Raw genomic sequence first — 23,278 nt, 5'->3', positions numbered from 1 at the left:
ATTACTGATTTCACGGCATTTTCAGTATTTTCTGCATTATTTATCATTAATTTCACAAAACAATTACGTGACTATTCATATATATTTAGGTTATATATTTACATGTCTTAGGTTTATATACAAAAGACTTTTGTCTCTTAGGGAGAGCTTCAGTGAAATAAAACTGTCCAAACATCAGGAGATTTTATCTGGTTATTTATTTATTCGTTATTTTTGTGAATTTGTTTTTGTGTTAATATTTTAGAACTTATTACAGTAGTCCATGTTGTTACAGAGTGCTATTTGTTTATTTATTTATGTATTTAACAAAAGAGTTAGATTGGCATATAAAGAGTTTATGAAAAATCCTTGTGCTATGCAAAAAAAAGCATCACTTTTTGTGTTACGTTGTTTGACAGAAACCTGTACATTTCCTGTTGTTTCTGGCTGTATAATAAGCAGACTTTTGTGTCATGCAGGATTAAATTAAAGACCAAAAAAGACCAGTTAGAAAAAAATTTGTGGCTCGTGGCTAAAGCATTTATTAAAGGATACCAGAAATCCCCCCATGATGGGGAAAAATGCTGCTAACTAACAAAATAAAATGATATTCATCCCATTGTTGCACTGAGCTTCCTAGTTAATCATAATTCAGTGCTGCTGTTGTTAAAATGTATGCCTAAGTAATGGCTGAGAGGGCTAGATAAGATTTCCAATCATAGCCTGACGGTACCATGGGGAAGGGTACTCTAATTAAGGCAGAAGAAATAGCTGCTATGATTGTGGCCAGATGAGCTGGTCAGGCTTTGGTATTGTGAGGCTTTGTTTTTCTAAGTCCAGAGGCCAGAGGAGCATGTGTATCCCGCCATGCCAAAACTGACCCTCCCCAGAGCGTCGTCTTCATCAGCATCAGTCAGCAGGATGCTAAAATTCACAGCTGCTCCCCTGTCTTTGCCCGTCTTTCCTCCCTTCTCTGCAGAGGACATAGAACAACAGGGGGAGTGGCTAGGACGGCCTTGATTCATGAATGACAAAGAGGACAAAAGAGCGAGAGAGGAAGAAAATCAGGCAGGGTTTAATAGAGCCGATATCCTGATATCCTTGTAAATGCAGATGTGTGTTGCTTTTATTTTGCTGCAAAGGCACAAAAACATCCGGCTGTGGGAAATAGTTTTGCCCGTCTTCCAACTGCAGTACAGAGGCCAGGGATTGGAGACGGTGATGTGTAGTCATTACGTGGAGATGGTTTGGTAGCAATTGATTTGTTTAGCTGTTGATCTGGTTGTTTATTTCTACCCAATGCTCTCTCTCCAGCCTCCACTGTTTTTCCTGTAAACGACCCCTCAGAGACCTTTGTCTTAAAATGAGATGTGGGGATGGTGCACACAACATTAGCTCCAGTGTGATGCCGGTGTCGACCTTCGGCGCTACATTCTTAGAATTCCTTGTGGGACGCACCTGCAGCGAGATGAGAAATTTTCCAGTTTTCTACAGGCACACTGCAATATGGCGTGTGTGACCTGTCTCCTTGTAACTGATGAGATCTTAAGTGCTGATGCTGCTGTTGTTCTGTTAGAAGCAAGATAAATAAATAAATAGATTATAGAGGGAATGGATGGAAGGGGAGAAGAGCAAAATGCAGTCAACAAATACCCGGTGGGTGCAGATGTGACGCTGTGATGTGTGAAGATTTTGTGGGCTATTATAAGCGTGGTCCCTTTTTATTTTATCACCTTACAGCAGAGCAGCGTTTCTGCAGCGTAGCTGTGAGGCGCTGCCGGCCCAGCCGTGCTCCTTTTTGCCCGCACGAGGGGTTTTTATCGTTCACTTTACGTTTTTTCCCCCTTTAATGTCCACTCTTGCGTAATTGGTTTTCAGGCTCATCGCCTTGCAACAGCGATTTGTTCACAGTTCCGATGCAAGGTGTCTTGTGATAGCTGTGATGTTGCTGTCACTGCAATCTTGTTGCAGAGCAGGGCCCAAGTCCAGTTTCACCCTACATCATATGTGCAAACCCGTCTCAGACAAAATACTTCTGACATTTTGTAAAATTACCAGCATATTAAAGACTCTCTTCGGGCTACTGCGTGAAGCAAGTAGCCGAGCCTGGACTGACGTGTGTGAGGCTTTTAATGTCCCGTCAGAACTTCTTTTTCCCATGCTATCATCATTTACTGGCACAGTAAATTTCATATTTTTGGGCAAAGTTCAAGCTTTTCTATGACGAAAGTTTCTCTCCAAGGAGCTGATCTTGTCAGAGGCTAGGCTGGAGTGTCTCGAATGTCCTGTGTGCATGCCAAGGGCCAATTTCATGGGAAGTATGCTGGGCTGCCTGCACAGGAAGCCCTAAGCCCTTCCTTCTTAAACCCCTCAAGCAATATCAGCCTGGTATATTCAGTGGCATTGACTGCTGCCTTCTCCTCTCCGAGAGGCTGTCTGCCTCCTCTGATGTAATGGAGGTTGTCTTCCCAAGGTATTGTCATGATTAATGCAGCTCTTCCCTCTTCGGTTGCAGGATCTCCGTGAGCTTTTGTCTCGTGTATTCCCTGGCTGTATATAGCTTTCTTCCATCCCCCTGCTCTTTCTGCGAACCTGCCATTATGTAAGTGTCGGAGGTTCAGGTAGTGTAGTGGCTGGAGCCCCAGGGCCCCTGCCATCTCATCTTGGTTACGCTTAGGGGGACATGACAAATTACTGCTCACACGCAATTGGGTAAAGTCACCAAGAAAGACACATCGGAGATGGAAATGGGGAAAACGGAGAGCAGGAGAAGGAAGCTGTAAAGTGTAATGGAGTTCCCTGCTGCTTTCCGAAGGTCGAACACATGAAATATAGTAAAGTGCAAATCTTTTCATGCAGATGTCTGATTATTGGGTCAGAAAAGGTCTGAAGTTGAGGACGAAAGCAGACATGTGATTGTTCAGAACACTTGAACTGAGGCTATCGCTGTACGCTTCAAAGGCGCCATTGTTGGTTGATCGGATTATTTGGGTTGCCATATTTGGAACAAGAAGCAGGTTCAGAGTTGGTGTAAATGTTTGAAGTCTTTGTTTTCCAAACGTAATCAAGTTATCTGAATTAAGTGAGAGTGAGAGGAATGTTCATGAGCTGGACTATAGATCCTTGCATAACAGCTCAAATTAGTGCTAATGAGTTGCTTGTTTATTTTTTTCTTCTCCTAAATAAAATGACTCCCACAGTCTGACCAGCCTGTGTGCTCTGCACAGGTGATCCCCACTGCCGCCTTTGTACAGCACAGGGTGAGGGATAATGGGCTCAGAGGGGGTCGGTAAGTCTGGGATCTGCGAGGCCTTGCAGGAGCTTCACAGAGAGCATTGTGGTGGGTGAAGGCATGTTCACAGCGCCTCAGCACAGGAGCCAGGTGACGGCACGTGATTTAAGATGGAGTTTCCTTGCATGTTGGGGTTATCGAGGGGAAGGATTAATGGCAGGGAGTGGGATATATTACAGTGGTGCTACCTAGTGAAGTCATGTAGCAAGGCCATACATAAATCAAACGGGCAAAGTGACTTGGACAAGCTGATGGCTGAAATGCTGCTGCCTGTATAGTCCCAATATCGACTTTTCCCTTGCTCCTCTCTTAAATCATGAAGTGCGGAATATAAATGGCCTAATTATTCCAGCAGAGAGTGAAATTAAAGACATTCTTTTTTATTGCTTCTTCCTAGCAGATGGTGGTCTGATCTAGCGTCACCAAAGCACCAAAGTGTTTTTCCAAATTCTAGATATAAAGTCCTGACCGAACTTCTGTCGACATGACAGGTGGAGACGGCGCTTTTCATGATGCAGACAAAATACCGCAGCCACACCGCTGGGTGCCCGGGACAGCTCGTGGGCTTTGATTGTAAAATATTCTCTGTGTAAATGATGGACTCATTCTGAAAATGATTTAAGATTAAAGTTACTTCGGGGGGGTGAATACTTGCTACATCCTTTGTCCCTCCTCCTTATGCTTCATCCAGTTTGAAGCATTCTCGTACTGTTATATCACACAGCCTTCAGGGCTGGTGAGACAAAGAGTCTCCACTGCTGCTGTCCCATTAAAAGCCTGTTTGGCAGGATGCTCAGCAGCAACCAGGCATCTCTGGACTACACAGGGATCTATAGATCTCCTGAACACTACATCTGTTTTTAAAGAAAAAAAACAAATCTAAACGGCTTATTTAAAATCCTTTGGTACCCTTGGACCACTTCAGCTTTCTTCCCCTAATTATCAACACCAGCCGCGACTCCCGGACAGCACGAAGCAGCTGAGAAGGAGAGTGAATCACACAATCCAGAAATACAAGCCGCATGGGTGCACGAGGAGCTCCGCGGGGCACGTCGTCACCACAGGAAGACTTTGAACTGAGTTGAATTAGATGTCATTTTATTTTACCCCCGTTTAGCGTGAGAAGGGGGCGCTTATCCTTAGGGTATGTGTTGTTCACATGTTTGTATTGCCTTGAATCTTTAAATTAACATTGCCAGTCATGCACCAGCACACTTTGCTCGTTTTGCAGCTTTTGCCATCTCTGCGGTTCTTCCCAGCGTATACCTGAATAAAAAGTCATGTGAAATTACAGATAAAAGCACTTAAGGACTACAAAATGTGTTATTATTAAAAATAGCACTCTGGATGTGTGTCTGTGTAGCTCCCCTTTTCGATGTGCTCGACCAGTCCCACTCAGTGCTCCCTCCTGAGGGAAGTGAGGCTATTACCGACTATGGAAAGACTGACAGGCAGCTGTTGTGCTCTGCTGCCTGTGGTCTGCCTGAGCTTTAGGTCCCCACGCAGTGCAGTATCACCCTGATTGTGCAGCAGCTCCTTTAGCTATAACTTACAGAACTGGCAGCATCATGTGAAATGCGCTTGAACAACGATGTCCTTCTTTGCGCTGCTAAAGCAAAGATCTGGAGATTCAGAAATAGTCTTTTTAATGTATTTTGGTTCTTTTGATCTCATCATGACATTGAGGAGATAGAGTTAGAGGATGCTTCACAGGAGAACAAGTGAAGTGCTAGAATAGAACGTGTGTATGTATAGGTGCTTGAAAGTAAAAGATGTGAGAGTGAGAAAGATACAGTCTGCTGGCTCTGACACGATTACTTCATCAGTGTGTCATGTTAGCTTAGAGCTGACACAGGAAGGATCAGGAGGAGGCTGCCAGAGTGGAACTGGAGCCGAGTCCCACCACCAGTCCTTAACTGGGGTTCGCTTCAGGTTCCCAAACAGGGGGTACCTAAAGGGGGTTTGTGGTAACACTGTAAAGACTTCAGCTGACATAAAAATAAAAAAGTGCGTCAGCTGTACGCACCTGAGGGAGTCGGGTGAGGGTAGGCTGAACACCTGCATCTGCGGTGTGCTGGGAGGTTGCAGATTTTTAGATTTTATAGATCCATCCATTCGCTTCCACTTATTCTTTTCAGGGTCATGGGGGGCGCTGGAACCTATCCCAGCTGTCACAGGGCGAGAGGCGGGGTACATCCTGGACAGGTCGCCAGTGTGTCGCAGGGCTAACACACCGAGACAGACAACCATTCGCGCTCACATTCACTCCCACATTCTCACCTATGGGCAGTTTAGACTGATCAATTAACCTATCCCCACTAAGTGCATGTCTTTGGAGTGTGGGAGGAAGCTGGAGTACCCGTGGAGAACCCACGCAAACACGGGGAGAACATGCAAACTGCACACAGAAATCTCCACCTGCCTGGGCTCCACCGAACCCTGGGGTACTTTTCTGGGACCTTCTTAAGTGAGCTGAAAGCAGGTATATGACATTTAGTTCCCACTGAATCATCCATGGCTGCCTGCCGCATGCACCGCTGCATCTATATATGGTTGGTCCTCAGTGGAAATGGTAGAGGCGGATAGTGGGATAAAAAGATGCGCTCTACGGTGAGTCAGGCTTGTAGGTATTAAGGAACTCGGTGGTGATGCAACAACAGAGACTCAGTTTCTATGGTCCATTGCACAGGTGTTACTGTGGCAACTGGAACTAGCTCGCCAGCCAGCCGTGCTGCGTCATCTTATTTTCTGCCTTCCCTCATTTCTTTTATCCCGGAGTGTTGATCCCTTTCCCTCTTTTGCTCTCTTTGTTCAGCTTTGTGTCTTTCGTGCCATTTGTCAGGAAAGCTTGTTTTTTTGGCACACTTTGCATTCCCCTTCTTATCACACCTGACTGCTCTTTTTTTGCCACTTTCTTTTCACCACATTCATTCCCATGAGCACACTCTCTGCAATCTAGTTTTAAGGTCTGTGCTAACCCCCCGCTGTCTGGATTTCCTCTCGCTGTAGGTTGACGTGGGAGTAGTTCACTTCACCCCCTTGGTTCAGCCCCAGATCCAGCAGCCCTTTCAGCTGGTGGAGAAAGTCGTCAGGAACGTTTTCCAATTCCGTAGGAAGCACTGCCATAAAGGAGTCGAGTAAGTACACGTTAACCTAATGAAGCTTGTAGGGCCTCGATCCGCTCTTTCCCTCTTTTACTTTTTAATCCGTGTGTCATTCTCATCAGTTATTCTCTCTCTACATTTTTCATGTCTGACGGCAGCGTCTTCATCTCATCGTTAATTAGACTGGCTTTATATTTTTTTCATATTTATCATTCAGAAAGCTTTTGAGCGTTTCTCTAACCAAATCTGAACATTCGAGTAACTTCAGAGCTCTGTTCAGAGCAGCTAGTAACAAAGCCAGACACCCACATGCGTGTGCAGGCTGCCCATCGCCCCCGTGCCTGTTAGGGAAGTGTATGTAGGCCCGGATAACAAAAGAGCGCTGGCTGTTTGAAAGAGAGCAGCAATTATGAGTCACTGAGGTGGCATAGGAAAACGAGGAAGCATATTTTATGTAACTGCCGCGGGTCGGTGGCAGCGGCACCAGCGCTCGAGCACCTAAAAAGCATCTGCAGAGTGTGTGGAGCTGGCTGTCGCTCGCTAACCTGCAGCGAACGAGTCCACGGGAACATCTGAGGCAGGGAGAGCTTTCAGGGTGGGACACGGCAAAATAAATAAAAATTAGCAATTGAAATCACAGCTGCTCCGTTTCTGTTTTAAAAAGTTTGTGTGAGTTTAATGGCAGCCCTGGACTTTGCAGCGTGGCTGTGGAATAAATTAACAATTCATGAGGACTTTGTGTGATTTCAATTAACTTCACCAATCTGAAATAATTGCTGAGGGATAATTTCTTTCTGTTTGAACTTTCTGATGCCATTAAACTTGCATGATTGTTAAGATATCAAAGCGGACTAAGTGCAGGAATCTGTACTCTCGTGTCGTCGCTTTTTCCCCACAGGAAGTTGTTCCCTGAGGCGTGTCGTGTTGAGCTGACACAGGAGATGATGCAGAAGGCAGACGTGGACCCCATCCTGCGCCCCACAGAACTCACCATACCCCAGTTCAGGGCGTTAGCGGATGCCTACGCTCATCTCTGCGAGCACGAGCCCGCTCTCCTCGCCTACGAGTTCAGAGAGGAGCTCAGACTGAAGCACGTTGCCAGAAAAAGCAACACAGCATCATCGCCTGCATTTATGGACGCACCGAGCGGCGTGGCAGAGAGTCCTCTGCAACCCCGCTGAAAAAATAAAAAGCATGGACACCAAGAGAAGGGGACTAATAGCTTCTGTTAGCACAGGGAGACAACAGTCTGCTCTTAGCTTTGACATTTCCACCTGGCATAACCATGCATTTTTAAAGCATTTCCCCCGCATGCACACGGCAATTTGGTATACAGGAAATACTGGGACTCACACACAGTATCCACACAGGCTTTGGCTCAGCCCCAAAACCATTTCCTGGGATGCAACAGCTACCAGCAAGTCATGTGTTTTGGGGAGGATGAAGAAAGTGGGCTAGTTCGTTCCCACAGAAGCTTTTTAAGAGAAAGCATCTCTTTATGTCCCAGTTCTTACTTCTTATCCATCTCACATAACACCTCATCCTGTGGGACTGAAAGTATCATCAGAGTGTTTTCAGGGTGATTTAGACGAGGAGAACATGGCAGCTCCACATTCAGGCCACTTTTATTCCTTCCAGTGTGTATTGCTTAGTCTCTGGGGAGACGGCGCTTAAAGGGACAAAGAGAGTGCTGTGAATTTGTCAGCTCGAGAAAGACTCGTCATACAAAAGGAAGATGGCTGCAATTAAAATATTTTTTTGTTCACAACACTTTGTTGCGTTCTGTGGGCTAATATTTGGGTAAGATGTGTTTGTAGTATAACTGGAAAATGTGGCAAAATAATAAAATCTCACAAGTGACTGTTGTTTAATTTTAGCTCAGAAAACTAAATGTATAGCACCGTGTGCAGTTTTTCTCAGTGAAGGCATTGTAGTTTTTAATATTCCTCTTTGAGCAGACTGTCACCAGCAGAACATGGCAGCGCTGCTTCCTGCCAGTATGGCAGATGGTGTGCTAGGGCTGAGCTGCCAGAGTTAGAATTCACTCAGTTCTGATGATAGGTGGGTGATAATCGACAGCCACAATGAACAATCCGCATGTCGTGCAGGAGTGATGTGATGTGCGCCGTTCAGTCTGCTCAGTCACCCCAAAATAAACTGCTCTTATGATAAGCTTTTATTTTGGTAGATGACGGCATATGGAGGAGGACTGAAGGGTGAGCAATTGCATCACGCAGAGGAGGATAATTAGCCACTAACGAGATGCAAGGCTGTGGTCGTAGAGGCTTTTGTTTGGTTTGTCTGATACCTTTGAGCATTAGTGTACGCATCATATCTCACAGTAAATTATACTCTGAATAATGTACAGAAGCGGCCAATCGGGCGCTGTGTCCACCACAGCTGTGTGAAGACCGTCATCCTGCAGCTACAGGTGAGTGAGAACTTAATCAAGATGTCTTATTATACTCTGAGCTGGTCATGAGTCACCTGTTATATTTTTGGATCAAAAAATTTTGTTTAATTTGGTCTTTAATTAGTACAAAGTGTCAGCATGACTACTGTAAACTTAGTACTGCAACATTATACTACAGTAAAAGTACAGAAATATTTATCTAAAAAGTAATTATGTAACTTCCACAACCAGTTTATCAGCGTTCTTGGAAAATGTGTATATTATTCATTTTTAAATGTGGGGGCTGGCTGAGCTCGTGTTGGGCACCTTTATGAGTTATGATCATAAACTTGATGGTTTTGTTTTTGGACAGTTTCTGTAGTGCTGCTGCTGCTGTTACATCATCACAGTGTGATTAAAGTTCAGACTTTCAGCTTTAATTCAACGGGTTAACAAACATTTTGCATGAATTGCAGCCGTTTTTATACACAGGCCTGTTTTTCCAGAGGCTCAAAACTTATTTGACAAGCAGGATTATTGTAATAATTCTAAATATAAGCATTGTTTTTAATACTAAGTAATGCCTGCCTGAAGTTCAGTTGCTTTTCCTTCTGGAGATGTCCTGCAGGCCTTTACTGCAGTGGCCCTCAGCTGCTTGTTTGTGGGTTGAGATCAGGTGACGCTGAAGAATATCTCATTTCTTTGTAATGAGATAATCTCTGGTTGCTTTTGTGGTCTTCTTTGGCTCATCTGCACTGTGAAGCTCTGTCTGGTCAGTTGTGCAGTAAGTTCCTCTTGTAGACTTGATACGCTTCCTGCAGAGTGTTCTTGTCTTGGTTAGATGTTGTAAAGTTGTTCTTATTAATCATGGAAATAATTCTGTCATCATGCACTTTAGTTCAATACTGTGGTCTCTTTTGGTGTTGCAGTCATTGTTTCTAAGATTTAGTTTTTTCTTCAGCTTATTGATGTCATTTCGAGAGCTCCAATGAAAGCTGCCTAAAAAAAGTTTAGCACCAGTCAGCTGCAGATCTTTTGTCTTCTTTTGTCATGAAATAACAAATGAACTGCTCTCACCAGGTGTTTAAAGATGTCTGTTAATCCTAAACACTTGATGCAGTGTTTGTGTTAAACTTGAATTTAAAGCAGAAAGTCTGTACTTTGGTTACATTGATGTACAAAGGCTAACTGTAGTGTGTCTTTTTTCCACTGATAGAAGTCGTATAATGTACATTAAAGTAGTAATGACACCATTGACAAAGTCCTGCATTTGAAATTTTTCACTTCAGTAAAAGTGTGGAAGTGTTAGAGTGAAATATTAGAGCAAAGTCGTGTTCTGCTATCAGAGCGTTACAACAGATGCATTAATATGTAAACAGCTTGAGGCGGGGTCACTTTAAATGCTGTCCATTTGGCCATTTTACTCAAGTAATTCAAAAAGAAATGTATTTAATAAACTGACTGTAGTGTAGTTTAACATAACTTCACAATATTTCTACCATTGTTAGAGTACAGTCTGCTTACCTCATTATTAAGGTGGAACTCGAGGTCTCTGCAGGATATTTGACATTTGTCATTCATGACGTTATTTTGGTCCACAATTATTTTTAGCACGCTTTCTAAGCCCTTTAAGAGCCTGCCCTAAATCACGCCCAACCAGAACCGTACACCTTGTATCCTTGTTGCTCCATCAGCCACTGAACCAGCCTCATGACATATTCATGCCCTGGTGATTTGTCACCAATTGTAAAATCCAGTGACTCTTAATAAAAGAGCACAGCAGGCTTCCTGTTACTGTAGCACTGTTGTCCGTGCACATTTACTTGAATGATCGGCTGTGCGCTGGTGCCTCACGCCTGTTTGCTGTATCATTAAAAACTCTCACAGTGAAACACTGCAAAGGCCAAAGTGCTAGAAGAGCCTTGCAGCGTCCTGTTTTTCCTGGTGCTTTCAAAGCAACAGTATGGAATTTTTAAGGAGGAAATGTCAGACTTTCCCCTAACATGCCTCAGTTCATATTTTCTTGCTGGACTTGTTCTGGTGTGACCAATAACCTTTTATTGTGGCTAATATTGCCCAACTCTAGCTACAGTTTTGCATTTTGTGTCGGTTCAGAGTTTAACACCTTCAGTGTGAAATATTTTCACATAATTATCACTTACAGGCTCGGTGGCTGTTACACAGCAGGCTTTCTGTTCGCTTTAAGCTGCTGGATTTAATTCCATATTCTGCTCTTGTTTGGCGAAATGTCAGCAAATGTCTCAAAAATGAAGAACCTGTCGAGCTATGCAGTTAAGGCTACGTGGGGAAAATTAACAAGACGAATGAATTGTGCTTTCGGTGATGCTAAATAATGAGCAAACAAATATTTTCCCAGCACGGAGATTAATTGTCTGTGTGCGTGAAGCCTTTTGCCAAGTCTTTCTTCGTGTAGCCGTGGCCCACTTCTGTCAAGTAATTATGTATTCTACTGAGGAGATACCGTATGCTTCCAACGGCAGGATCATATGACAGCTAATCGGGGACCGTCCATCAAGTCCAGCCCTGGGACTGAGCCGAAGATGAGACGCTTACCTGTCAATGAAAAATAAAGGATATGCAAAACTGAAGTGGCACGCTTTGAAGGGCAGGCTGGAAACACTTTCCCAGATGGTTTTCACAGATATACTTTTTTATTTATAAAACAGTTCCATCAGAATGGAGCATTCACATTCATTGGTATGCTAGCATTAAAGGCATGGTAAAGTTCAGCTGAAAGGGGAAAGCATGTAGTAGTGGTTTGCCTTTTTTCTTTTTTTTAGTACAAACGTACTTAATGTAATGGCAAACGCTCTTTACAAAAATATCAACTGTGTTACTGCAAAATCCTGTTTTGTTTCTGTACAGTGTCAAGTATGCATGAGTATACATAAACGTATCAAAGATAGAAAAGATTATATATACAGGATACATACAAACATTAAAATCATTGGGTTTTAAACATTATTGCAGTTTAAATCAGTCATCTGAGTAAAAACATGTACATCCCAATGCATGAAATTACAATCTTCAGCGAAACACAACCAAATCCAGTAGGCTGCATGTAAAAATGAAGTGATGAACTCTCAAACTGTTCTCTCTCATTCAAGAGTCGACCAAATCTGTAGCCTGGAGTTGAAGCCTTAACCCAAAGAGGTTCCTCAGCTAAAATAAACATAATGAAATCCAGGAATAAATTAAAAACAGCAGTAATAACATTAAAACCTGTACAGATATTTCAAATATGTAGGCAAACAGTGTACTCTTAGTGCACAAAATACAGCAAAAAAAGGCGTAGTTGTAGTAAGTCGGCCTCCTTCCTGTTCTCAGGAAGTCTCACGTGACCATTGCAGCTCTTTGGGTGCGTCTGTGATAACCTTTTTCTTCTTCAGTGCCTCCTTTCATATTTGTACTAATGTGAAATTCGTACAGTGTTCGGTGTATTAATCGTATTCTTTTGGTTTCACAGAATCGAAATAAAAGCCTGTTGCCTGGCAAGCTTTGCCGAATCACCAGTGTCTGCCTGAGAAACTCAACTCAGTGTCCTGTGGATTTCACCGCCTCTTAACATTTGGGAGTGACAGACGAGGACATTCTTCCCATTTCTTCGTGGAAAAGGTCAAGAACCGAATAAAAACTGCCAATCAGCAGCAGCTGCGGGGCAAACTTGAATGGAATGCGTCGCGCTGATGGTTTGTGGGGAGGAGGCAGACACAATCAGTGCTTGGCAGATCCATTGCAGTCATTATCACTGGGACAGAAATCACTGCGCTTTGCCTCTCTAGGGGAAGAAAGCCGCTGTCCCAGCCGACGAGCTGCCGTCAGAACACATCGTTTGCATCTAACCTTGTGCGGGCGAGTGTGACTTAAATCTGTACAGTATCTAAGTTCACGCACAGCTTCGCAGTCATCCCCTCGCCTCGGTGGCCACTAACGTTTGAGCCAGGTACTGTATTCGTCTGCCCCGTCTATGCTGACACCTGAGAGGAGGCGCCGGTGGCACCGCTCTCAGCTGGGTCATAGAAACAGTCTTCATTCACTACTGAGGTCAGGCTCTGGACACTGAACTCTCTCTCCAGCAACGTGTTGAGGTCCACGGCTCCACCTGACAGCGCTGGGTCCGTCTGGCTGTCCAGTGACCTGCTGTGCTCCTTCATCTTCAACAGGGCTCCTGGGCTCCTCCTGAAACTGCACGGTTTCCTCTTAATGGCGGTGAAGTGGCCTCGCACGAGTTTGGGTTGGATCTCCGGGGTGTCGCCAACACACTCGGGCTGAACGCAGGGGGCCGGTGCACCTTGTGACGCAGAATCCTCCGACAGTTTAAGTTGGAGAAACTGAGCTTCAATTGCACTAGTTGGGGAGCTGCTGTCTCCACTGTCCCTCCTCGTCCCCCCCTCGCTAAAGCCGTCGTCGTCCTCGTCGCTCAAAATGTCAGACTCTTTCACAGAGGTGGAGCGGGGTTGAGAGTTGGAGCCGTGTGTCTGAGACCAGTTCTGCTGGACTGGAAAGATGGGCGAGTCAGAGGACACGCGTGCTGGAGGAGCCCCGGACAAACTGTAGGTTCCGCTGCTCAGGCTTCCCTCATCAGAGTCTGGCCCGAGCTTTGGAGCCTCGCCCTGGGTGGAGAGCTCTACAGGCGGCTGCTTGCACAACCAGGAAGCTCTGGAGGAACCTAGAAACAAAGGTGGAGATGGAAGTCAGAAATTCCACTGTTATCTGAGCTGAACACTTGCAGCATAAGCATTTTATGACCTAAAAAGGAAGATCGTCTGCAAAGCCGTGCCAGCCAAGCGTTAGGCGGCCAAATGACTTCAAATTCCAGTTGGCAAGAATTATTTTTATGAAGAGATGTTTTTACAGGAAACCTTCCCAGCAAGAAGTGCCTGGTACTAAAAAATGAGTGTGGAGTGTTTTCATGCAACCTAAATTGGATGAAATATCTCCCCCATAAGAACGCTTCAGAAACCCACCTAGCCTGGCGGAGGAAGGCAGGGTGCTCCGCAGAGGGGCCAGGTGCTCCTTACAGCTCCTCTCCAGCGTGCCCTCACCCTTCATGTTCCTCCTCACGTTCTCCCTGAGGATGGAGCGGATCACCTTGATGATGCTGACCTTGCTCTCGGGCACACTGAGGAGGAGAAACCAGAGGTATCGCAGTAACGTGAGAACGGGGCACGCTCAGTTTGATTTCACAAGCTAAATATAGATTAAGAAGATTTGTGATGGGTTGGTTGTGTCCCCGGCAAAATTACTGATGTAATTTATTAGGACTGATCCCGATTTCATAGTATGTAATGAGAATCGCCGCTTTAGTCACAGGCTGTCTCGCTGCAGTTCCCATGTAGACCGTTTGTATGGAATGCTAGAATAACAGCAGGCAGGGGCATGGAAGCAAACGGCCTAATGGGTCTTTTTTTGGGGGGCACATTAGGTAAAAGAAGTGGCTTTATTTGATTATCTAATATTATGGATAAAATGTTCTATTAATAGAAAACTTAATTAATCATTTCCAGTGGATAGACTAAATTCTTTAAGCATTCTGGGTCATTATTAATGTGACAGTCGTGTGAAATATGTGACAGCTCCTAAAAACCAGAGGTTATCCAAACATCTTTGGACGAGAGGCCGACATTCAAAGTGGTCCACAAACTGTCCATTGTAAACATCATGACAGTTTGTACACAGTAAACTAGTCTGCAGAGTTTTTCCTTTGCGGTGACGACCTGTCAAAACATTTTACTGCTTGCATTTCTTTTGCTGTCTGACTTCGTTTTAGCACGATGTCACGATGCTCCCGGTGCGTTTTTAGAAATCTCGATTCAGCTGTGATTTCACCTAAAAGTTGAATCTCTGACCTGCTGCACAGCTGGAAGATGGTCTCTGGCCTCCCCTCCACTTCAGACCTGGAGTGAATCAGCTCCCAGATACAGCTGCTCTGCGTACCTGTTCCTAGGAGAGCCAGGAAATAAATGAGAGGCCTTTAATCATGCGGTCCGTGTATGGTTTATGGTTTCAGAGGGAGATAAGAGGGGTGGAAGCTGAACAGAAACGCCAGAAGATGTGTGGGTGTGTGGGTAACGCGAATGGGCTGAGGGAAATATGAAAGGAGGGAGAGATTTAGTGGATGTACTTTGTGAGTGATTTGTTGGGGATAATTTGGCAGCGTGTCGGCCTCTTACCTGCAGTATTTCCCAATCTGACCTGCAGCGCCGAGAGCGGGATGAGCCAGCGGAACTTGAAGGGGTCCAAATCTCCGTGAGAGAGCGCCGAACGAGGGTTGGCCTGGTATTACAGGAAAAAAGCAAAATGTGGTAAGAGAGAAAATGTGCGTTTCACACCAAACGCACTCGATGTGGCATGGGAACATGACACAAACATACCATTTTTTTCTTCAGCTTGTTGTTCTCCCTGTAGACCAATATCACCGCTTTCTTGAACACTGGTGAGAGAGTGAGAGAGAACACATGAGCGTCTTGGATTTGACTGTGAATGCCTCTCGGGGAAAGCCGACTGAGGGAGCGCAACCCACAGAAGCATTTTAAATGCCAGCTTGAAGCCTTAAAGCATTTATCAGCGTTACAGCTATGGATATTAAAATTCTGCTCCTGCACACTATTCTGTGCAGCAAACCCAATACTGCTGGTTTATATCGATTCACTTTTTCTACTGCAAACATCCACAAGTGACAATTAAGGGAAACTGTGAAAATAAAAAGGGCCGACTCACCGAACACGGTCATTTCAGGGTCTTTTCTCATGCGGCCCAGCGACGGATGAGGATTGAGCCAGACCACAGAGGAATGCATGAGAAACTCTCCCATAGAGATCTCTGTGACCTGAGAGAGGCGCAAGGGACGGCAGACAGTTTAAGAGAGAGTCGAGGCGGAAGAACGAGCCAGGCGCTAAGCTTTTCACGGCACAGACTAAGCGTGTCTGTGAATGCAGTTACACTGCAAACTCAGGTTTGTGCACAGGCTCAAAGCTCATTTTCAGGCACATTTAAAAACACTGAAAGCATACATGAACATAGAAAACACGATTTGGCATTCACTTTGAGTAAATATTCCATCAATTAGTAAATGTATTCAGTCCCAAGAGACGCGCATCACCTAAACTGCGCCGATCTGCTGGGCTGAAGGAATTTAGATCTATACGAGGCCCTTTTATCAGACTCCACCAAAAATGCACTAATTCACCTCTTTATCGTGACCAGTCTGCTCGGCAACAAGCTGATCGAACACGGAGCCGTAATCCTCGTAGATCTTCTGCATCTCGTTGATGTGGCTGGCCACCTTCTCCATGGCTTTCAGGGCCTCTGCAGACACAACAGAGTGTTAACAGGACCGAGTCGTGACCGTGTGTACTGGAAAAATGCCAAAGGTTATCACTTAATGTTTCCACATGCGATTAACGTGACACCCAAATGCCGAGTGTCAGCACGGCCTGTATTTATAGCACAGCGCTTGATTGCGCACGGCCTTCCTACCGGTGAGGTGGTAGTGTTCCTCGCTGTCGCCGTCAGTAAGAGAGACCAGCTCCCTCAGCAGCAAGGGGTACTTGAGCACCCTCTGCACTGGTTTAATCAGGTAGGACTCCAGGGTGGAAGAGTGCTGCTTGGTGGGGTTCCTGGCATCGAGGAATTTTTTGAAGGCCTGATCCGTCTTGGCTAAAGGAAAGAAACACTCAGACTTAATCTGGATCTTTTTAAGCCGTCTGTTCTCTTTGCTTCTGGTCTATGTTTTGGACCTGTGGCTACGTTATTAAGCTCTAACCTAATAAAGCAAATGTGGGTCAGTGCAGAATCACGGTGCAATAATGTGTCTCCAGCAGGGGGGAGTGTGTGCTTCTCCTCCACCTGCTACGACCACTGTGGTATCACAGTGTAAATCTTTGATGCTGTGACGTTAAATCTGGTAAAACACTAAGTTGGGGCCGCGTAGTTGACGCTGGGCCGACCGTGTATAGCGTGAAACGGCAGGTATAAGACAGAGCAGGGCTTCGGTAAAGGTGCTGACATTTTCCCCGAGCGCTATGCTTCCACAGCGTTACCGAGGGGGGGCCATTAAAGTATTAATTATAGCACTGCCAGCCACAGACATGCAGCCACGTCGACGCCTCGCCGAGTAATTGGCAGGCAATTAACGAGTCGACAAATAAACAAACTAAGGCAACCAGGGCCCCATGGCGTGGCAGAAGAGGAGGGGGGATGAAGATGACAGAGATGAGTATATAATTACTTAAAGGACTCACAACAGCCACAGATTTCTGCGATGTGTTGTGGATCAGCTGCTTGTGACCAGAGTGCGCTGGGTGTTCTCTGTTTTGCTGAGCCAACAAGAAACTTGCACGGCGTGCGCGCCGCACCGCCACTTACGTTCTACTCGGCTGTTTTATCTGTACTAAGCAAATATTTTGCTTCCTGCTCAAATATCAGTTTGCAGTCGTCAATTGTGAGCAGCACAACCCGTCATTTAAAGCTTTGGCTAAAAGAGCGGGTGCACAAACCCGGTGAATATCTGGCATCTTTTTCCCTTACTCAAACACTTGGAACCATTTTGTGCCAAGCTGGCACCGCCCGCATACTGAAGCACTCAGGAATAATCACTACGCCAAAATCACAGACGCTTATGGGGAAAAAGTCGAAAAATTCAAACTAATTCGTCTCAATATCTGAACAATTGTTTAAAAAAATAATCTGCATCTTCAAAAAAAATAACAGGAGGCTTTACCTCTGCAGCAAAACATCTTTTTATAGCCTGTTTTTAAGCATATCATTAACATAATGTGCAAGATCAAATCATTTCGACTGTTCCTAAAACTCTTTCAAGTGTTGCTTGATAACCATATTTACCACACTTTATTCTCCTCAAGGTACTTTTTAATGATTTTGTCCCATCTAATCCTATTAAAGATCAGCCCTGCTGCTTCCTTCGAGGAATATCCCACACAGTCCCCCCATCAGCAAAGAAGCCAATCTGCTTGCACTTCTCTCTCTCTACTGGGCATTCATCCCAAATAGTGGTGGAAAGGCCAACATCTGAGGAGGCATAAATCAACTTTAAAATTTCTCCAGCATCACACGCTGTGGGAGAAGCGAGAATTATTGTCACAGTCACACATCTGCTGTTAGAGGACAAGGTTATCCAAAGCCTGAGTATTTATATGTGCATGTATTGTTTAAACATCATCTGTTTGAGGAGAAAAGGGCAATAATGCTTTGAAAGTGTAGATCACAAACTGAAAGGTGGAGAGCCGTGTGCTCCTTCGTGCGTGGTGCTGGAGATGGAGCGGGGCTGGTGCTAAACCGGAGAGGCATCGCTCACCTCGCTTTCATCCACCATCTCACTCTGGGACATTTACTTTCATACATAATTGATTTGCTTCCCAAAAGAGAAGGCCGAACCTTCAGCCGTGAGCTTCCTCTGACGCAACACAGGAGCAAGGAAGCTAAATTTAGCAGAGGTGTGGCACCCTTCGGATTAGTTTGTTTTTGCACGGTGTTTCTCGTCACTATGCAGAATATTAAGATGTGTGTTGTACCTCTCTCTAGGACCTTTTGGACCTTGATGTGGTTGGCACAGAAGCCGCTGTAGAGCTTGAAGTGATCGGCGTAGTAGAGGAATGAACCCCCAAGGGAAAACAGCAGCTTCTGCGAAGAGAAGGGGGAAAAACACCAGTGTGAACACAAAGCACGAGAGAGGATGAGAGGGTGTGAACATGTGAAGTCACGACTGGATCACCGTGCCCCCTCCCTTCAAAATGCCCCCCGCTGTCCTCTTCCTCTCACCCAGCCGTTTCAGTACACTGGCTTTCAGCAGCTCACAATCCGACCAGTGAACCGCCGCCTCCATCGATAGACCTCACACCTCCTCACACCGAGGCCATAAATCAGCCGATGACGCTCCTGTTGCACCACCTCAATTATTTAAACACCAACACCTGAAAGATCCCTCTTTTCTCTGTAGCCTGTGAGCGTGTGGATTCGACACGGAGTCTTTAGATATTTAACAAACAGTGTGACGTTTCTAACCTTCAGTGTTGGGGAGTAACACAATACATGTACCAGCGTCACGTATTTAAAATGCAAAATATGAGTAACCGTATTCTGTTACAGTTTAAAAAGGTGGTATTCAGAATACAGTTACTTTGTTGAAATAAATGGATTACATGGTGGTCTTTTCCTGTTTCATATGTTAGCCTCTGTTTTTGGTAATTCCACGCCGGTGGAAACCCAAACAAAACACGCATTAAGAGGCTCTAATGTCTGTGTCTCAATCTCACAGCCCATGTCGCCTCTACTTGCTGCCCACATAATGACGTGACGAAATATTTTTACAAATTATTGTTGAAAAAATGATTTAATCTGAAGGCAATAGTGTTACAGGCATCGCCCTAAACAACGTAGCCTCATGGGCAGTGTAGTCCAGTTGTAAGTAAGCTATTAAGACTCGACTGTACACTGTGTTCGTGTTTTCCTCTGAAACAATAAGCTCCGCCTCTCTCTGTCTCTCGCTAGCAAAGTTGACCCAGACAACAAAGTAAAGCTAGTTTTCAGCTACGAACCCGACGTATTAGCCAGAGGTCCCTTTACTACGGTTCGGAGCCGCGGACCTGTTTTATATACGCCTGGAATAGGTTTTCTATACGAGATTGTATAGAAAACTAATCTGTAGTGGAATACATTTGAAAAGTAACCTTCCCAACACTGCTTACCTTGAACTGCGAGGGGGTCTCCAGCGTGCTAAAGTCAGGTGACGAGGCAATTCTCTCCTCCAAGGTCTGCAGGAAGACCCTCTGGAAGTCCAGCATCTCAGGCAGGCTGCCAAACAGACTCTCCATCTATGAGACGGCAAATGGGAAGTAGGACAATAGTTAGAAAGAGGAGAAGGAAGCAGTGCAATACAGGTGACAGGTAAGGATGTATGAAAGAACATCAGAGGGGAAGAAAAGAGCGGGTGAGAGAGTGTGTGGCAACGAGGAAAAACGGACAGGATAGCTTGTAATTCATAGCAGACAGACAGGCACCCCAGAGTGTTATAACAGCTCCACTCTGATGGCTCCATCTCTGACAGAGGCACTTAGGGACAAGCTACAGCCGCGCACAAATAAAGCACATATAAATGGACACAGTAAACTTCAGCTGTGTAACAGGCACTATCTGACACATCCAGCCAGGGTCGCCACTTCCCTTCATTAAAAGCTCGCGTGCCCTTGTCTGTTCTGTGTCTGGTCACATCCCGGTGTCCAATAATGGCCTTTTAATTTGCCCCGATGCTTAGAGGCCCATCAGCTGGTGTGTCTTGGTAATACTTGGGAGAGATGTGCTACGTTTGAGGTCACAGAGCTGGAAAGTTACGTGCTACAGCAACGATATATGCTGTCGAGTTGTTAAACGGAGAAAAACAGTCCGTCCTTAATGAAGAGTACGTGCAGTGGACAGCAATGCCGTGGCATATTAAGCTGAGGTGGGTTGGCTCTTAAGCCGCCCTTTATTGGTGTGGCCCTCTGAGACGCCGGAAGGTCGGCGGACGAGAATGTTAATTTGTCCTCCAGGCAGTTGGAGCAGTAATGAGGGGGATTTGGCCCGGCAGAGTTCATCGATGGGTAATAAAAGCTCCACATATTAGGTGTCCCACACAGAGTTAGCACCTCCTAGGCAGGGGCGGATCTAGAGAAGTTTTCTGAGGGGGGCAAAGAAATCAAATGGGGAGGCAAAATCTAAGCCTTTTTTTTTTTTTCCAAACACACATGCAGGTGGTTACATGTGGTTAAAATGATTCAAATGCAGTAAGTATACATGTTTTTCATATAAATATAGTCTATAACTTAATTATTTTCTGTAGCCCACATAATTACACACTTTAGTTACATAGAACATGTGAGTTTTGATCTTATGTACTGTATGGCCTGTATAATAAATAAATATTGTAGGAATGTTTAAGAGTTTAGAAATGTGTTAAGATAGAATGTAGAATTATGGTAGAGACACTGACACTGCCCTGGATATAAATAAAGGCCTGACTGTGTCATGAACTTAGGAGATCTTAGGAGACCCTCCCCAGTTGAACTGTGAAAGTAAGACAAAGAGGAGTTAATGCTGAGTGGAAATTCCCCAGAGGATACCTGTGTGGGGGTCTCAACATTTAACTTGGTAACTGTGGTCTGGAGGGGAGATGGTATTTATGGCCCCTAGGAAGAGACACATACCCACAGTGTTTTAACTGATACACTCACACGTCCACATGCACACTCACTCACGTGCACGCACATACCAGGTATGCACACACAGTCACTCACGAGCACTCCCATAGACACGCGGGTACGCGCACACACAGGCACTCATGTGCTCGTGCATACACACAGAGTTTGCAGCACATTGTGGGGGATTTATGATGGGGTCGCTCCTATAAAGCTGGGTGGAACTAACAAAGGGGTGAAGATTGTTTCAGAGGGACACCGGCCTCGTCTTCCCTTCTAGAAGTGCATGCTTAAATGAAGATGAATAAAGATTTTGTAAAAATGACTACTGAGTTCTGGTGCCGTTTTCTGGATCCCTCAACGAATCAAAGAACCGGGGCGAAACTGATTTCGTAACAATATGTAGCCAAATAAGTATAAAATCCAGAAAGCTACACAACATGGGGCGGTTCATTTACAAACACACGTCTCATTTATTTTTGACTCCCTTTGATTTTACGTTTGTATTTCACCTTCAAATTGTTTCATTGTATTTTTTTCCCCTTGCCTTGTTTGGTATCATTCTTTTCAGCTCAACCTCACGTGTCTGAATTTGAAATCACACAAAAAAACTAAAATCCTAGTAGTAGTTTTTTTTTTATTGTTATAACTTGAAATGCAAATATAAATTGTAGATTTTGAAAACTTGTGCACACATTTTGTAAACATATACAACTATTTATCTAAAAATGCAGCCAATACACCTGCCTTTTTTAAAATTTCATACAACCATTGAAAAATATTACTATAACTAAAATTAGAGAACAATCAGGTGTCGCAATAAGATGCCCCACAGATTATGTGTCAGAGGAGAACAGCACAGGGATGAACCTGCAGGCCTGACAGCAGGTGGTGTATCACTTCTATTTGGTGAGAGTGTTTACAGTGCAGTGTGCCTTTGTGACACTCATTAGTGCCGTCACTGACACACAAAACGACGACGACACAACACAACAGACTAACGAAACGAAACAACACAACACACTAACTACAACTATTAACTATTATTATATATAGCAGCTGGATAGCGTAGTGATTAGACTACACGCCTTTGGAGCAGAGAATCGCCAGTTCGATTCCCGCCTGGGGTGTCTGTATCCAGTAAGGGTCCTAAGGCTAGACCCCCCATGCTAACCGAGCCTATCGCAGACATTAGCAAGACAGATCAATATGAAGGAACCAGGGTTACATGAATAGGATGAGGGATGAGGGAGATTGACGAGGTACAACATAAATGCTACGGCAAGGGGGAGCCAGGACGCCAGGTCAGGGGGGAGATATCATCGGCCCCACTCTAGGCAGCGCCCGTATCACCTACGACAACTGAGGAAGTTCAGGGTCTCTCCAAAGATCCTCAGGATCTTCTATACAGGCACTGTGGAGAGGTTTGGGAACAGCTGGGAAGGACCAAAAAGCTCTCCAGAGAGTGATCCGTACACAACGCAGATACTGAAGGACCCATCCTAGCAACAAACTGTTCCAACTTCTACAAGGTTCCCCATCATCTGGGCAAGGAGGGACAGAGAGACTCAAGAGGAGCTTCTATCAAGCCATCTGGGCCCCCACACACACAGACCCCGCCCTCTCACATCAGCTATAATTGAGTGTCTCAATTTAACTATGACTTGAACCTTGGGGCCTGGACAAAGCTGCAAACTAGGTGGCACCTACCTCATCCAGCGTGAGGAAGGTTTCGTTCTGTAGAGGTTTCAAGTAGATCTCAAACAAACAGGTCAGGTCCTGAAACAGAAGTAAAAATACCCAAAAGGTCAGTGGCAAGAAATAAAACTAGACTAACCTTTGAACCTCTTTTATCAGATCGCCTCCTGTTTCTTTCTTTATAAGCAGGCTTTTCCACAGTCACCTAATTCCTCCACCATCCCCCTTCATCTACAGGAGCTTGCCTTGCTATCAGTGGAGATGTACTCATTAAGTTGATATATGGGCTTTCACCTCCTCCCCTCCCCTAGTTACACCGGCCGGTGGTGCATGGATACGGGCGAAGATGCCTACATCAGGCCACGCTTTGAAGACAATCCTCTCCCTCAATTACCATTGAAGAGGAGGCGTGTGGGGGGAGGAGACTAAATGAAAATGGTGGAGGGGAAAAAGGTTATAAAATGACTGGACATGAATAAGGCCAGACAAGCTGAGCGAGGGCGTCACTACTCACGTTACAGTTAACGAAATCTTCTCAATGCTTGTTTTTATGCTCCCGATCTCTTGTTCATCATCTATTATACTAACCTCACATAAAAAA

At 45.0% G+C, this 23,278-nt stretch overlaps 2 protein-coding genes and 1 long non-coding RNA gene across 13 annotated transcripts in view; 2 read left to right on the top strand and 1 right to left on the bottom strand.

The window, feature by feature from the left end:
- Window positions 1-12,579, top strand: part of tfb1m (transcription factor B1, mitochondrial) — a 28,637-nt gene extending 16,058 nt beyond the window's left edge. For all 3 annotated transcript variants that reach the window (XM_003446215.5, XM_005477663.3, XM_019348761.2), the window contains exons 7-9: window positions 6,281-6,408; window positions 7,274-8,806; window positions 12,255-12,579. In XM_003446215.5, the coding sequence (XP_003446263.1) occupies window positions 6,281-6,408; window positions 7,274-7,556 (411 nt within the window). In that variant the 3' untranslated portion in view covers window positions 7,557-8,806; window positions 12,255-12,579. The remainder of the gene's footprint in view (window positions 1-6,280; window positions 6,409-7,273; window positions 8,807-12,254) is intronic.
- Window positions 11,418-23,278, bottom strand: part of tiam2a (TIAM Rac1 associated GEF 2a) — an 86,131-nt gene continuing 74,270 nt past the window's right edge. For 6 of the 7 annotated variants that reach the window (XM_019348757.2, XM_019348754.2, XM_019348755.2 and 3 more), the window contains 11 exons: window positions 22,690-22,758; window positions 19,495-19,620; window positions 18,322-18,430; window positions 16,268-16,447; window positions 15,978-16,096; window positions 15,509-15,617; window positions 15,163-15,221; window positions 14,962-15,064; window positions 14,638-14,731; window positions 13,756-13,910; window positions 11,418-13,457 (listed from right to left, as the gene is read on the bottom strand). In XM_019348757.2, the coding sequence (XP_019204302.1) occupies window positions 12,754-13,457; window positions 13,756-13,910; window positions 14,638-14,731; window positions 14,962-15,064; window positions 15,163-15,221; window positions 15,509-15,617; window positions 15,978-16,096; window positions 16,268-16,447; window positions 18,322-18,430; window positions 19,495-19,620; window positions 22,690-22,758 (1,827 nt within the window). In that variant the 3' untranslated portion in view covers window positions 11,418-12,753. Of the gene's footprint in view, window positions 13,911-14,637; window positions 14,732-14,961; window positions 15,065-15,162; window positions 15,222-15,508; window positions 15,618-15,977; window positions 16,097-16,267; window positions 16,448-18,321; window positions 18,431-19,494; window positions 19,621-22,689; window positions 22,759-23,278 lie in introns of all 7 variants that reach the window. The other variant, XM_025901067.1, reaches the window with a different exon arrangement.
- On the top strand, window positions 13,792-18,472 carry LOC102075735 (uncharacterized). Of its 3 annotated transcripts, XR_003215292.1 has the most exons (4): window positions 13,792-13,930; window positions 14,990-15,093; window positions 17,693-18,243; window positions 18,332-18,472. It is a non-coding gene; the product is annotated as an uncharacterized LOC102075735 (long non-coding RNA). The 3 variants fall into 3 exon arrangements; XR_003215291.1 differs by lacking the exons at window positions 17,693-18,243; window positions 18,332-18,472 and adding an exon at window positions 15,197-15,502; XR_001224493.3 differs by lacking the exons at window positions 17,693-18,243; window positions 18,332-18,472 and adding an exon at window positions 15,178-15,502.

Source organism: Oreochromis niloticus, linkage group LG19 (assembly GCF_001858045.2).
Source record: "Oreochromis niloticus isolate F11D_XX linkage group LG19, O_niloticus_UMD_NMBU, whole genome shotgun sequence".
Lineage (NCBI taxonomy): Eukaryota > Metazoa > Chordata > Actinopteri > Cichliformes > Cichlidae > Oreochromis > Oreochromis niloticus.
Note: the sequence above shows the minus strand (reverse complement) of the source record. Positions and strands in the feature narration are given on the sequence as shown.